This window comes from Triticum urartu, chromosome 5A (genome assembly GCF_056163025.1).
Source record: "Triticum urartu cultivar PI428250 chromosome 5A, HENAU_Tu73, whole genome shotgun sequence".
Taxonomy (NCBI): domain Eukaryota; kingdom Viridiplantae; phylum Streptophyta; class Magnoliopsida; order Poales; family Poaceae; genus Triticum; species Triticum urartu.
The window spans coordinates 626,138,185-626,155,143 of NC_141877.1; the positions used below are offsets into that span (position 1 = coordinate 626,138,185).

Here is a 16,959-nt window from a genome sequence, read left to right on the forward strand (position 1 = left end):
TCTTTGTACAAATTTATGCCTAAACTTATTCCAAATTAAACCATATATTGCAACGAAACCATGTTAGCTGATGTTTTAGACAATGCCTCTTAAAAGCCTTTGTTTATGCCGAATTCTACGAGATAAAAATATACAGTAAAACCGCTTGTCCTTAAAGATTAATTTGTCTTACTTAGATGAATTGTTGGTATGTATGTGTGTTTTATTCTACCATAGTATATATCCTGTGTGATCTAAAGTGTGTGATATAAATATCGCAATAGTGATTTTTTTTGAGTGCATTATCTATAGGGTTTGCGAGTAAAGAACGAGAGTTCTAGAGCATATGAGGCCTGTATGAGTGATATATCCTGAAATAATTAGTATGGCTTTCTTTTCACTATCTAATACGGTGAAATAGTGTCAGCTTAGAAAATTTCCCCCGACCCCACGTTCCTCCTCCTAGGCGGTGTCCCTCCCCTCTCCATCAACCCCCTCACTGCTGCAAAAGGACGCGAATGGACTAAGCCTATGTCGCGAAGCCTAGGCAGGGCTTCCTCCCCTCGCGATGATGTGGGGCGGAGCTTCGCTCTATGGCATTGGTTGGGCTCATCTTAGGCAGCGACTATCGTCGTGGTTGTGGCAAACCACGGTGATGGTCGTGGCTGTCTGGACCCGTTCTTGGCCCGTGTGAGCCTAGGGCCTGTTCGCACGTCAACAACATGGCTCTGGCAGCGCGGTGCTGGCTAGCTCCGACGAGGCATGGTGTGTGGGGCCTGTAGATGGATGTCCGCGTCATGCTTTGGTCGCGTCGTGAGCTAGTGGAGATGGTCGGATCTAGGCCTGCGTGTGCCGCGACCGAGGTGCCCATGTGGTCGCCCGTTGTCTGCCTGTTGGCCAGTTGCATGTTCCAATAAACTCTTGGCCATCTCAAGCGTGAAAGCTCCTCTTCAATGCCCTCTGCGCCAGAAAAGGGAACCAGTGCCCACACGCGCCCCTTCGTGGGCCGGACCAAGAACGACGAGAACACTCACAGCGAGCGCGCCAGTTGGTTTCCCATTTGGTTAATCATGGTTGGTTGCTTATTTTTTTGATAAAAAGCATTTTTTTGGAAAAATATCAGGAATTCAGAAAAGTTTGAAAAAAATCAGAAAGATCATCAAATTGAAAAAAAGTATTAATTTTGAATAATAATTCACAAATATAAAAGTTCATTGTACTTGAAAAATGTTTTTTAAAAGTTCACATTTTTGGGAAAAAATATCATTTGTTTTAAAAGTTCACAAAACTGAAAAAGTTAATTGTTTTTTTAAATCATCAATTAAAAAACATTAATTTTGAAAGAAAAATTATCAGTTTTACAAAACATCACAAATTTTAAAATAGTTCATGGATTTTAAAAAAAAAGTTCATCAATTTTTTTAAAAAAATCATGCATTTTGAAAAAAGAAAAAAGTAAAGAAAAATAAAATAAACATAAACATAAAAAGAAAGGGAAAACAAATAAAACTGGTCCAGAAAACCCAAATCGAAAAAGGAAAAAATGGCTGGGAAGCTTCTGGAAGCTTTTCAAAACCGGGGAGAGAAATGCCTCTGGTGCGTTGGGCAAGGCGCTGAATAAGATTTGGCCTCGAGCGCGTTGAGCCCCATCCTGCCTCGTTGGCGGACTTAGAGCATTTTTTGGATGTATAGGGGTCTATGTGATGACGCTATGTGAAAGCCTGTCCATCGCTCGGAGGCTCGAGAGCAACTGTTGTGCGCCCAACGTACATGTGCATAGCTCTTTGGCAACATAGCGTGCGTATCACAAGGTATGTCTGATAAGCAACTTCTGGTTGAAGATTAAGTTATGATGACAACAAAAGGATTTTAAACTTTTAGAGCATCTCCAACAGCTGCTCTATAATGAATCGACAATAATGGTCCCTTGCTTTTGAGATCAAAAGCACAGCTGCAACAGCTGTCCTATTTGTAAAATTTGCTCTAAATTTTTTTAGGCAACCCTAAATACAACATCAAGTGTTACAAATGTACACCAGCCGTGTAACACTGCTCCAACACAAAAAGACAAACATGAAGCCTTTAAGGCCTCTTCCGCCTGTTCACCCCAATCAGCTTCCCACTTCTTCTGTGGTTGCATATTGTGCACGTTTGAAGCTTTGAAGGTCTCTATGCAAAGATCGCCACAACCACCCTGCACCTTACCAACCCTCCGTCGAACCTGAGATCCTGCCTATGGCGGGCCTCCCTCACCTGCAACGCCGCGATTTAAAGAAACTGAGGAGAGGTCTCTTGCCATTGGGATGATGAAAAGTTGGGTCATTGTTGGCTGATATAGTGTATAGGGAAACTCTAATCGATCCCTTAAAAGTCAAAAGAGGATCCGGATGAGTAAAGTTAGAGGAGTAAATTTATCCTTCTTTATAGGTGGTCGCACCTAGCCGATCCCCTAAAATTCAGTGGAGTAAAAAAATGTATAGATTTTATGCTTTAGCCGCATGAACTTCAAACACTTAATAATATACACCATAAAAACATTGAAATTAAAGCATGCATAACATAACCGTCATAACATATAGTTTCATCATCGTGATTTTTAAATAAAAACATGCATAGTTTATCCAAAAGACATCACTTCAAACACATGTATATGTTGTGGATCGAGCCAATCAATGGCATGCACGAACTCAAACGAGGTGGTCGCCGAAGAAAACATCACCGCCACCACCACCTCCTCCACATTAGCCATCTCCTCTTCTTCGGCCGCCTCGTCTTGTTCCATGTCTTTGGTCACTTCAGCCGCCTTCGATTGATGCCAAATTGATTCATAGTTGAGCTCATCAAGCCCCATTGTTGCCGAGGACTCCGTAGACGCTAATAATTCTGTCTTGTTCATCTCCGCACTATGACAACGAAACAAACAAACTTCATCACCATCGGCTACCAACAATCACCATCCACTGAGATGATGAAGATGATTTTTTTACCTTGTCGGCATTTCATCGAGGATTTGGCGGCAGCGACCTTTCTTGCCAGCTGCCGCCTTCGGACGCGTCGGAGCAGTGCCCGTAAGTGTTGCCGGAGACGCTGCATGAGGCGCCAGCCTTGGAGGGCGTCATTGTGGCCTTCTTCTTCTTCTTCTTGGCGGCCTCCTCAGCGATGGTCGGCGGGCTGGCGAAGGGGTCCGGGCAATCCATTCCGATCGGAGGGCCGGTCATGGGTGGCGGCTGCGACGGGAATGGAGCCGGCGCGAGGGTGGGAGAAGGTGGCGGACCATTTTCCTCAGCCGCGTGAGGAGTGGGTATATTTAGGAAGAATGTGAAGGAAAGGGGGAGGGTTCGGTGTTGGAGGAAATATTTTATACTCTACTAATATGTTTAGGGGATCGACTAGGTACATCATAAGAGAGGAAAACTGAATTTATCTTTCCTTACGGCCCGATAGAGGACCGGTTAGAGTTGCCCTTACTTTTCCTTTCTTCGGGTGATTAGCGTCTGCTGGGCTAGTTGCCTGAACCTGTCGTGTGCCGTTGTTTTTATTTCTCTGTAGCGGAACCTGCTATTTGCCTGATCATAGGCTTCATTAAAAAAACTGGAGCTGGGATTGATCGTCTTTTTTTCTATAAAAAATATTATGCTTGCAGCTTGACACGGGTACTTTCCTTCCCAATTACTACCGTGACTTTTGCGCCTTTGATCATGTAGCATGTAGTAACATGTGTACTCGGAAGTCAAAAGACAGAGCTGATCCAAGTTAGCATCAACAAATCGCGAGACGACAGCTGCAGATTTCTTATTCAAGTTAGCAGCCATGGTCAGTGGCCGCCCTCGGTAGAAGGATCGAGTTCGAGTCTTCGAGACGCTGCGAGCCATTCCAAGCTGAGAAAGTGTGAGGAATCGTTCTTCGCCACAAAAAGGGGCATCCACTATCTAGTACTAAAATTCCCAGAAGAAAATCAAACCAAATTGCTCTTGAACTAATAGCTAGCAAAGCAATGCGCTCGCCTATAAATTGATCGCCAATTCGCTCATCCTCTCCCATATCTCACAACCCCCCCTATCGCTACTCTATCTATCCATGGCGGCGCAACTGGTGAAGCCAGCGAAGAACGTGGACAAGCCGCTCTTCACCGAGACGTTCAATGTCCAGGCCAGCTCCGCCGACTACATGACCTTCATCACCGGCATCCGCAACAAGCTCGGCAACCCGGGCCACTTCTCCCATAACCGCCCCGTGCTGCCGCCGGTCGAGCCCAACATCGCGCCTAGCAGGTGGTTCCACATCGTGCTAAAGACCTCGCCGGCTAGCACCGGGCTCACGCTCGCCACCCGCGCCGACAACCTCTACTGGGAGGGCTTCAAGAGCAGCGACGGCACGTGGTGGGAGCTAACCCCGGGCCTCATCCCCGGTGCCACCTACCTCGGGTTCGGCGGCACCTACCGTGACCTCCTCGGCGACACCGACAAGCTGACCAACGTTGCTCTCGGCCGACAGCAGATGGCCGACGCGGTGGCCGCGCTCTACGGGCGCACCAAGGCCGATAAGACCTCCGGCCCGAAGCAGCAGCAGGCGAGGGAGGCGGTGACGACGCTGCTCCTCATGGTGCATGAGGCCACGCGGTTCCAGTCAGTGTCGGCGTTCGTGGCCGGATTGCTGCACCCCAAGACGGTGGAGAAGAAGAGCGAGAAGATCTCCAACGAGCTAAAGGCCCAGGTGAACGGGTGGCAGGACCTGTCCGAAGCACTGCTGAAGACGGACGCGAAGCCCTCGCCAGGAAAGCCGCCAGCGAAGTTCACGCCGATCGAGAAGATGGGCGTGAGGACGGCGGAAGAGGCGGCCGCCACGCTGGGGATCCTGCTGTTCGTCGAGGTGCCGGGTGGGTTGACGGTGGCCCAAGGGCTGCAGCTGTTTCGTGCGAGTGGAGGGAAATAACTAGTTTTGCAGGGATATCTGCATGAGTATATTATATAATTCAAATAAACATGCTACAGAGCGTGTGACTGATATAAATAAACATGTTTTAGAGTGAGTGAAATGATATAAATAAATAAATAAACATGTTACAGACTGTGCGAGTTTATGTTGTGCACAACCATAAAATTGCTATCCAGCATATGTTTTGCATATGCACATATGAGAAGCACGAATTATACATACATCCTCACTCCTTTTAGATACTACCAATGTACCACAAATTCCCCCAGAAAATCTACATATTTTAGTACTTTTTGAATAGTAAAATCTCACACCTATATACATGGATATATTATGCCATTTCAAGATTTTATTTATTTATTTTATATGTTTATACATCGTTGCTATTCATTGGGCAACTTGAAAAACTCAGATCGATCGATTTCCTATCAGAGAAGGTGCAGAACTCCGAGGTCGAGACGGAGCCGACACGATCGGTTATAGCAAATCCCGGTGAGGTTGAGCCAGGACGTCACCGAGATAGGAACAACGTGGCTGACTGTAGTGCCACAGGTGCCGGCGAGGCCGAGGATTCACATGTTTTGTTTGGGGATGAAGTGTATACCTCATGGTCAAGTTGCAGGTGGGAGTAAGACTAATCAGGCCATCCCACTTAAATCACTTTAATGAGCATCCACTGGACAAGAAAAAAAAATAATTGGGCTAGCACGCTTAGCCCATTGGAACCCACCTTACCCTCAAAAAAGTTAGCCCTCCCCATATAGTGTTCTCATGGACAGACAAGTAGAGGGTGGCGGGTGCGTCTTTATCTTGCCCCTATTTTATTTTAGAATTTATCTTGACTAGTTTTTAAATTTATCATGCCTCTAGTTAGATTTGTTTTGAGCGGTAGCCTCTAGTGAGATGAAAGAACGGCATTCCCACGCGCGAGAAGATTCAAACCAGCTATCTCCTTCTTCCAGGATGAACTGCCGTAACCATATCGACACAATAGCTGTCGCCAATATTATGTCCTTTTCTCTCCCTCAATTCACCAAGATTATGATTTCTGTCCGTTTTTCCTTTTCCTTTTTTTTACAGATGCGTGACTTTTTTAATTTGAAGTTTTTTTGTGCAAATTCTTGAACTTTTTTCTCAAAACCCATGGACTTTTTTCAAATGCATGATTTGTTTAAAATTCATGAACTTTTCTTCAAATCGGCGAACTTTTTAAAAATCGATGATTCTTTGTCAAGTTATTTCAAAATTGGTGAACTATTTTTTGAAATCAATGATTTTTTTCATTTTTCCATGAACTTTTTAAAAATTGATAAACTTTTTTACATAATTGATGAACTTTTTAAGTTTTTTCATGATTTGTTTTCAAAATTGATGAACATTTTTCAAAAATATATGAACTTTTTCAAGTTTGTGAATATTTTCAAACACTTGATTTCTTTTTAAAAGTCAACGTTCAAGGGGACAAGGCATCGGTGAACTGTCAACTTGGCATGGTCAACGATTCTAACAAATTTCTTTGAGGGGTTAACCGGTCTAACACGACCCAACGAGCACCAGCGAAAATACGACTGACGGGAGCGAGCTTTAGTGGGCTGGCCCACACGGGCGGAGTGCGAGCTCTAGCTGCCTAAGCCAGCGCCTAAGGCACTGACTAGGAGCTCCTTGAAAGAATGACTCGTCTCAAGGGAGCTCATAGGGGGTCGGGCTAGTCAAGGGTAGTTGGTTTATTTTGTTCATTTGTAATGTTCTTTTTGTTCTGTTTGATTTTTCTTTTCCATTTTCCATTTTTTTATTTTGGATATTTTAAATATATGTTAAGAAAAATCTTGACTTAGAAAAGTTCACCGTGTATTAAAATGATCACGTAATGTGAAAACAATGTTCACATAATTTGATAAAAACAGTTAACATCATTCGAAAATTTGTTCAAGATATTTATAAAATCTTGACAAGTTGCATAATATGTTCAGGCTTTAAATATATATTATACAATGTAAAAATTTCAGAAAATTTCTATCAAATTGAAGCAGAGAAGTGTTTTCTGAAACAGCCCATAATTTGATAAAAATCGTTCTAGAAATTTTCTAAAAACAGCCCATAGAAGTTTTCTGAAAACACTTACAGAAATTTCAGAAAACACTTACACAAAATCCTCGGGTTGTTTTGATGAGGGGTTTTCAGCAAATTGGAGCAGAGAAGTGGGGTCTTGTTATGAAAATGCCACAATTTACCTTGTAATCGTTAGATGCAGATCTAATGGTCAGAAATGACGGATGGCAGACACACCATCATTACCAACTGGGTCTTTATAGGAGTAGAGATAAAATCGAAGCTAAGAACCATCTAATTTGATCATTGAGATCATGTAAGTACAAAAATCGACCATAAATAGCTACTCCTAGATAAACAAAAGGCTAAGAAAAGAACCCTCCCAAACAGACACTCTCAAGACCTTTCTTGCACAAAATAAATAAAGCAAAGGAAAGCTAGAAAATGGATAGAAAGAAATTAAAAAATTCAAAAAAATAGTCAGATGTTGAGGATTAGGAGTTTGTCTTTCGCTTTCTGTGTCAAGTTGAGAGCCACCACTAGTTAGAGGGTGTCATCCCCATAGAATTTTTCCTTTGATAATGGATAATATATGAAAATCGAGAAGATAGCAATCACAACCAGTCTTTGCAACAATAGGATATGAAGAACAAGTCGAAACATTAAGGGTGCACATGAACAAGTTATTTAAAAAGAGGAAACAAAACCGTAGTACAGAGCATAGCCTCATTTGCTCTTGGCGGAAAGTAAGTTTGAAAGGAAAAAAGGTAAAATAGTTCAGAGAACTCTGAAAGTTTTAGGCATCCAAGATGCTTGGGTGCCCTAGTAGTGTGCAAAAATTTTGTGGTCCATATTTTTTGTGACGAGCTCCTCGAATGTCATTTTGGATTTAAACAATGGGTCCAAATCATTGGATGTGTAATGAAGCGGCTAATGGTTATTTTAGCTATGTAATCCAATTAACCCCCGTTCAGTTTTCTGTACTACTGATGCTTTAAGTTTCATTGTGTACTTATCACAATTAGAACTGCTTTGATGTGCGGTGTGAGAGTAAACGAGAGAGCTTACTGCAGGTATGAAGGCACACTACTAGTATATATAAGTACATACTCCCTCCGTTTTGTTTTAGTTTGCATATAAAATTTGATCAAAATCAAACTTTGTAAAGTTTGGCTAACTTTATATTAAAAAGTAGAGAAAAATATATTTTTCATCCCTCAACTCTTCGTGGAGTCTAGCAGGGTGCAAGTTGTCCGGTTTTAGAGTTGAGGGACTAAATCTAGACTCCGTCAAGGATTGAGGGACGAAAAGTATACTTTTCTCTAAAAAGTATCAACATTCACAATATGAAATCAATATTATCAGACGCATCATGAAATCAATATAAATCTGATCAAACTTAGTGTAGTTTGACTTCAAAAAAGATTTATACGCGGCGTAAAAAGAAACAAAGGGAGTGCATGACAGTAATGTGACTGGGGCACGCCACTGATAACCAATTTGCACCCGCCACTAATGACGATTTCCGCGGGATTGGTTGCCTGAACCTGTCGCGTGTCGTTGTTTTTATTTCTCCCTACTGGAGGCGGAACCTGCTTCCTTTGCTCTGCCTGATCATAGGCTTCATAACAGAAAAATGGAGCCGATAGTGATCCTCCTGTTTCTCTAAGAAAGATCATGTTTACAGCTCGACACAAGTACCAATCCTTCTCAATTACTACTGTAACTTTTGCGCCTTTGATAATGTAACATATACTCAGAATTCCAAAGACAGAACTGATCCCTGCATCACTAAATCGAGACATGACATCCGCAGATTTCTCATTCAAGTTAGCAACCATGGTAGAAGGATAGCGTTTAAGATGCTGCGACCCATAAATTCCAAGCTGAGAAAGTGTGATGAACTGATCTTCGGCATAAAGAAAGGGATCATCCACTAGTTAATCCCCAGAAGAAAAACATGCCGTCTCCATGCCTGCGTAGCCGTGCAGTGCTGCAAATCAAACGAAATTGAATCTTGGCATCCCCTTCTTTGGACTAGCTAGCTAGGAAAGCAAGCATATGTAAAAGTGAAGGCGTGGAAGCGTATACATGTAGGTAAGGACGCGTGCATGTTATATAAATAATAGGGTTACAATTGGCGGCAGGTTAGTTAGTAGGACAGACCCCTAAACCAAGCAATATACAAAGATAATGATCACCTCCAACAACGCCTTCGTATAAACACACGCGCACACACCACGTAGTAGTATTAGGGTTGACCCTGAAGTCAAGCTATACAAAGATAAGGATCATCTCTGACAACCTACCTTGTATACAACACATAAGCACAGCATCACGTACAAGTTACATATGACACGTACACGTATACAAAGCCTATCGTTTAACACCATGCACCTGTCGATCGCCTATAAATTCATAACGAGTTCGTTCATCGTCTTCCATATCTCACCCCCCCGCTCCATTGATAGTTCGTCTCATCTTAGCTTAATATCCATGGCAGCAAAGATGGCGAAGAACGTGGACAAGCCACTCTTCACGGCGACGTTCAACGTCCAGGCCAGCTCCACCGACTATGTCACCTTCATCACCGGCATCCGCAACAAGCTCCGCAACCCGGGGCAATCCTCCCACAACCGCCCCGTGCTACCGCCGATCGAGCCCAACGTCCCGCCGAGCAGGTGGTTCCACATCGTGCTCAAGACATCGCCGGCCAACACCGGGCTCACACTCGCCACCCGCGCCGACAACCTCTATTGGGAGGGCTTCAAGAGCAGCGACGGCACCTGGTGGGAGCTCACCCCCGGCCTTATCCCTGGTGCCGCCTATGTCGGGTTTGGCGGCACCTACCGCGACCTCCTCGGCGACACCGACAAGCTGACCAACGTTGCCCTCGGCCGGCAGCAGATGGCCGACGCGGTGACTGCGCTCCACGGGCGCACCAAGGCCGACAAGACCTCCGGCCCGAAGCAGCAGCAGGCGAGGGAGGCGGTGACGACGCTGCTCCTCATGGTGCACGAGGCCACGCGGTTCTAGACCGTGTCGGGGTTCGTGGCTGGCCTGCTGCACCCCAAGACGGTGGAGAAGAAGAGCGGGAAGATCTCCAACGAGCTAAAGGCCCAGGTGAACGGGTGGCAGGACCTGTCCGAAGCGCTGTTGAAGACGGATGCGAAGCCCCCGGCGGGAAAGCCGCCAGCAAAGTTCACGCCAATCGAGAAGATGGGTGTGAGGACGGCAGAGCAGGCGGCCACCACCCTGGGGATCCTGCTATTCGTCCAGGTGCCCGGTGGGATGACAGTGGCTCAGGCGCTGGAGCTGTTTCATAAGAGTGGGGGGAAATAGGTAGTTGTGCAGGTATATCTGCATGGGTATCGTATAAGTCAAATAAACATGTCACAGAGTGACTAAATGATATAAATAAATAAACATGTCACAGAGTGAGTGAATGATATAAATAAATAAACATGTCGAGTTCATGTTGGTCCAACCATAAAATTGCCATCCAACATATGTCTCGCATATGCAAATGCGCAATTTGGCTAGTATAATCTCACACTTACACACATGGATATATTGCGCCATTTCAATATTTTATTTATCGGTTTTATGTTTATACACAGTTGATATTCATTGGATAGGTGGATTTCCTGGGAAAGAAGGTGCAAAGTTTCGAGGCCCAACGGAGCTGAAATGACTCAGTATAGCAATCCCGTCGAGACTAGGCCAGTACCTCGCCGGAGATAGGGGCGACGAGGTTGACTATAGTGCCAGTGGTGCCTGTGAGGGTTCACATGTTTGGGATGTGTGTGTGTTTTTTACAATCGACATGTTTGGAGGTGTTAAGGGCATCTCCAACCGCGACCCGCAAATTTACTCTCGCATCCGTCCGCGAACAGGGGGGACCAGTCCAAGATCAAGGATGCGGGAGGCGGCCATCCAACTTGTCCGCATACATTTCAATGCGCATTTGAACTAACCTGACGAAATTCATGAAAACCGGCTCCAGGATGGACAATGCCATCGTAAAGGCTAGCGGGGCGCGTCGGTGTTGGTTGCGGACATCCGGCAATGCCTCTGTGACGATAAGAGACGTATAGCGGCGGCGGCGGAGCTGGAGGGTGCAAATACAAAGTAAGGGGGAGAAGGGGCGGAGTGGAAGGAAACGAGACTAAAACGGGGGACTGGGTGGGCCGGGGGTGTTGGAGTCCTGCGTGGCTGCTGTCTGGTTTGAACAATTTTTTATTAAATTTAAAAAATATCTGAATTTCAAGAAATGGTGACAAATTTGAAAAATGTTTTCGGATTTTAAAAACTGTTCCTGAATTTGAAAATAAAAATTATCACAAGTTTGAAAAAAAATGTTTCCTCATTTTTTAAAGTGTTCCTGAATTTTATAGATATTCATGTATTTAAAAAATGTCCCTCCATTTCAAGAAATATTCACAAAATTAATAATATGCGGCACAATTATTTCCTTTTTGGTTTTACGTTTTTATACGAAATTGTAAAAATCATAAAAAAGAAATCAACAAAAGCAAAAAGGAAAGAAAAGCAAATGGGAAAAACTTATAGATAAAACACAAAAGGAAAAAAATAAAAGTAAAACAGTCTAGGAAGGTTCTGGTACTTTTCTATAAACGGGGGGAACACACTAAAAACCCCGAACTGGCCTGGCACAATATACTGCCTACAATTGCGTGAGGGTGTGCGTTTGCTTGCTAACTGTTGACCTATGATGGGATTCTGAATTATCATCTTTATCCTGCCTCTAGTGAGATTTTTTTTCTTGAGAATTCTCGCTCAACTTTATTGATTTTTTTAGTCACGCCCAACTTTATTGATGAATCAAAATGTTCTAGTGAGATGGAAGAACAACTTGTCACAATGGAGTTCATAGTGGGCCGGCTAGTCGGGAAGTATTGGTCTGCTTCATTCATTCCTTTTATTCATTTGGTTTCAGCATTTTTTTACTTTCATTTTTTTGCTTACTTATTTATTTATTTTTTAAACTACTTCAATTATTTAAAAAAAAATCTTCACGCATTAAATTTATGTGATGTAAAGCAGTTTTTCACATAACTTGTATTTTTTTATATTTAAAAAAATGTTCATCACATTTAAAGAACATTCACATGTTTCAAAAATATGATCAACCATTTTATTATATCTTGATAAAATGTAAAACATTGTTCATGAATTTGGAATAATATTTCGTACCAGTGAAAAAAGAACTCATTATGCTTACAAGATGTTTTATTTTCTCTTAAATATTCATTGTGTTAAAAAAAATGTTATCCTTGTATTTAAAGATAAAATGGGCATTTGGCAAATGTTCCTCTTATATTCATAAAAAAATAAACGTGTATTTGAAAAATATTCAACAAGTATATAAAAAAAGTCATAATTGCATAATATTCGATGTGCATTTGACAAATTTACAATATGTATTAAGATAAAATGTTCAACATGTATTTGATATATGTTCAAAGTATATCAAAAAAGTAGACAGAGTGTATATGAAAAACGTTCAACATAGATTAAATAGAGTTAACATATGTTTGAAAAATAAGGAACAAAGAAACAAAAAACCAAATAATGCCAATGAAAACTGATACAAGAACACACGGAAACAAAGAAGAAGAAAAACTGCACAGACGAAAATATCCTAAAGTTTGGAACGAAAATATCTCTAAATAGGCTTTCGCCTAGCTTTTATAAATAAAGCAACCATCATGTCCATACAACAAGTTCAAATACCACACTGAAAATAAATAAGTCCACTGGGACAACAACGCAAACATGCCGAGAAAAAGCATAAAAGAAAGATGGAACAAAAAGCCACCAAGTGGGTGGAAGCTTAGGCGATCAGTGGCGAGGCAAGACGGCGCGTTGTAGCAATCAAGGCGTCCACCATGAGTTCAAGCCGGTTGCGATCCCGCTGCCTAGAGAGTGGGTGCCAGTGCTGCATAAGTGCAAGGATATTTTAAGATAGAGTCAGAGGCCCGTCTAAGAAAAACCCGCTCATCACCATCTTTCATATCCACACTTACTGTAAAATCCAAAAACAAATTTATAGTTGCATCTGTAAAATAAATCTAGCTATTTTAGACATCCATTTTCATTTCAACTTGAATGCGGATACTGAATCGTCATATACTTTTCGCTCAAATATGAACGTACAATATTTTGGATTATCCAGATATTCAGCGGCCCCGGTCAAATAGCTTCAAGGTTGCGTCCTCGCCCATGACTACGAGATGCGAGTCACACGGACCTGCATGCCGGATCCGTTGTAGAGCTGGTCGCCTAGGAGAGGATTGTCTCGTTCCGTAGTGGTGCAGACATAGAAAGCCGCTCTCGAGGAGTTCGGTCACGACGAATAAGCGTCTGGTCTCTTCTATGGAGCCGATGAACCCGGCCAGCAGGATGCTCTTAACTTTACCCATTCCGGGCATGCGGAAGAAAGTACGCATCACGACCGCCCCACCGACAACGATGGAAACGTGCGCATCGTTCGTGTAAGCATGGGGGACGGAATCCTCGGCGCCGATAGTTGACCTTGCTACCACGGCCAAGGACAGCTGGCGGCGCTTGGCCTTGCTCGTTACACGCCAGTGTGTAGGACTAAGATCCATCCACCTGGCGCCCTCCGAGTCCGCCCGCTGCAAAAATCAACAACAGCTGAGCAACCTCAACAAGCGGCTTGAGACATTATTCCGTCAGCAACCTCTCCGTCGTCCAACCGCAAGCCCTTATCGACTCGCGGACTTATCTAGGTTATTACAAATTTCTCTAGACAAAAGCATTGGGCGTTTAATGACTACACCTCATATATCCTCAAGAAAATGCTTCTCATTACCATACTAATCCTTACTATCATCGGTTTTTAGAATAGCATTCCATGTATTCTCGCTTCTTACTTTCTACTGGATTGATCTACGGGCTCTCAGGTACCTGCGGGGCCTTAGAATCACACATAAAAAAACGTCAATTAAGTAAAGTTAAAATAACGTCACACATAAAAGTAACGTCAATTAAGTGAAGTCATCCAACGATTATCGTGGCCAAATACGTATGGTTGCAACTTGCAAGGCCATTCCTCAGCCCATTGCCTTCAAAGAATTAATCACAGATTGCGACCGGATCATAGGGTGCACCGATTACAAATATGGATAACTCAGGGAAGAATGTCTATAGTTGTGATGGAGGTGATGGTAATGGAGATCAGATGGAAAATGATAGTGGCTAGGGTTTGTGAATGGCTTCTGGTGGTGCTTCGTCGCTTTGCTACAGTTGAATCTAAAAAGATAGTAAAAAATCTCAAGAAAATTAAATCTGATTTCTTTTGCAACAAACTTAATGTGTTTTCGCATGCATACAAATTTTTCCAATGGAATGCCATTTGTGGAGGTCTGGGCAAAAAATGCAAAATTGTTGCTTGAAAAAGATTGTCTTTGGAAGCATTTTGGAGCATCAGTTTTTTCGCAGACAACCCTGAAGGTCATTCCATCGCAAAAGTTTGCACGCATGTAAAACACAAATCATTGTTTGTTGTGATTTTTTTGATGTCTTTTCTTGAATTTTTCAAGTATTTTCTTTTAAAATTTTAATGTAGCAAAGAATGTATACGAGCTCGTGCTCAAGTTAGCACTCTGAAGCGCCTTTGATCATGTGTAACATGCACTCAGAAGTCAAAAGACAGAACTGATCCCTGCATCAGTAAATCACGACATGACAGCTCCAGATTTCTTATTATTCAAGTTAGCAGCCATGGCAACTGAAAAAGAAAGAGTTAGCAGCCATGGTGTGGCCTAATCATCGTGTTCGAGATGCTGCGACCCGTTCCAAAGCTTAGAAAGTGTGCGGAACTGATCTTCGGCATAAAGAAAGGGATCACCCAGAAGAAAAACATGCCGTCTCCTTCTTTGGACTAGCTAGCTAGGAAAGCAAGCATATGTAAAAGTGAAGGCATGGAAGCGTATACCTCTATGTAAGGACGCATGCATCTTATATATAGATTAATAGGATTACAATTGGCGGCAGGTTAGTTAGTACTAGCATACACATACCCAAAAAGACTTTTGCCCCGTTTTATAAATAAAGAAACCACCACAGCCACAAGGTACATAAAGATTCACACCCACACACAAGCAAAGTAGTAGCAAGACATAAAGTACGAGGTTCTGCCAAGGACACAACTCAACAAGCCCATAAAAAGAGAAAAGAAGAGACAAAGCAGACAGCTTAACTAGCACACACATAAACACACGCACTCACATCACGTTACAAGGTACATATTGAGATAAGGATCACCTAAGCCAAGCTATACAAAGATAAGGATCGCCTCTGACAACCTGCCTTGTACAATACATGAACATACGCACACACACATCACGTAAAAGTTACATATATGACACGTACACATATACAAGCCTATCGTTTAATAGGATGGATCTGTCGATCGCCTATAAATACATCTCCAGTTTGTTCCTCTTCCATATCTCATCCCCTCTCGCTTAATAGTCTGTCTCATCTTGGATTTGTATCCATGGCAGCAAAGATGGCGAAGAACGTGGACAAGCCGCTCTTCACCGCGACGTTCAACATCCAGAGCAGCTCTGCCGACTACGTCACCTTCATCACCGGCATCCGCAACAAGCTCCGCAACCCGGGGCAGTCCTCCCACAACCGCCCCGTGCTGCCACCGATCGAGCCCAACGTCCCGCCGAGCAGGTGGTTCCACATCGTCCTCAAGACATCGCCGGCCAACACAGGGCTCACACTCGCCAGCCGCGCCGACAACCTCTACTGGGAGGGCTTCAAGAGCAGCGACGGCACTTGGTGGGAGCTCACCCCAGGCCTTATCCCCGGTGCCACCTATGTCGGGTTCGGCGGCACCTACCGCGACCTTCTCGGCGACACCGACAAGCTGACCAACGTTGCCCTCGGCCGGCAGCAGATGGCCGACGCGGTGACTGCGCTCTACGGGCGCACCAAGGCCGACAAGACCTCCGGCCCGAAGCAGCAGCAGGCGAGGGAGGCGGTGACGACACTGCTCCTCATGGTGCACGAGGCCACGCGGTTCCGGACCGTGTCGGCGTTCGTGGCTGGCCTGCTGCACCCCAAGACGATGGAGAAGAAGAGCGGGAAGATCTCCAACGAGCTAAAGGCCCAGGTGAACGGGTGGCAGGACCTGTCCGAAGCGCTGCTGAAGACGGATGCGAAGCCCCCGGCGGGAAAGCCGCCAGCAAAGTTCACGCCGGTCGAGAAGATGGGTGTGAGGACGGCGGAGCAGGCGGCCGCCACCCTGGGGATCCTGCTGTTCGTCCAGGTGCCCGGTGGGATGACGGTGCCCCAGGCGCTGGAGCTGTTTCATAAGAGTGGGGGGAAATAAGTAGTTGTGTAGGTATATCTGCATGGGTATTGTATAAGTCGAATAAACATGTCGTAGAGTGACTGAATGATATAAAAAAATAAACATGTCACAGAGTGAGTGAATGATATATAAATAAATAAACATGTCTGAGTTTATGTTGTGTCCAACAGTAAAATTGCTATCCAACATATGTTTTGCACATGCAAATATGAGAAGCCCCAATTATGTACATCCTTTCAGACTCACAGTGTACCACAAATCCCCCCCCCCCCCCCCCCTCAAGAAAACCTACATATTTTAGTACTTTTTGGCTAGTATAATCTCACACTTGCATACATGAATATATTCCGCCATTTCAAGCTTTTACTTATCAGTTTTATGTTTATACACTATTGATATTCATTGGATAGGTGGATTGCCTGGGAGATAAGGTTGCAAAGCTTCGAGGCCCAACGGAGCTGAAATGACTTAATATAGCAATCCCGTCGGGACTAGGCCCGTACCTCGCTGGAGAAAGGGATGGCATGTGGTTGACTATAGTGCCACTGGTGCCTGCGAGGGTTCACATGCTTGGGTGTTTTTTTACAATCCACGTGTTTGGAGCTGTTAAGGGCAAATTT

General features: G+C 43.9%; 1 protein-coding gene and 2 pseudogenes across 1 annotated transcript; all 3 read left to right on the forward strand.

Annotated features, from left to right (window-relative positions):
• The first annotated feature begins 4,005 nt into the window (after positions 1–4,005).
• Positions 4,006–5,037, forward strand: LOC125506258 (protein synthesis inhibitor II pseudogene; annotated as a pseudogene).
• Positions 5,038–9,386: 4,349 nt separating this feature from the next.
• LOC125506260 (protein synthesis inhibitor II) lies at positions 9,387–10,437 on the forward strand. Its single transcript, XM_048671112.2, is given in 1 exon segment — positions 9,387–10,437. A coding segment is annotated over 1 exon segment (846 nt). The 5' UTR covers positions 9,387–9,459; the 3' UTR covers positions 10,306–10,437.
• Positions 10,438–15,444: 5,007 nt separating this feature from the next.
• On the forward strand, positions 15,445–16,506 carry LOC125506261 (protein synthesis inhibitor II pseudogene; annotated as a pseudogene).
• Positions 16,507–16,959: the final 453 nt, after the last annotated feature.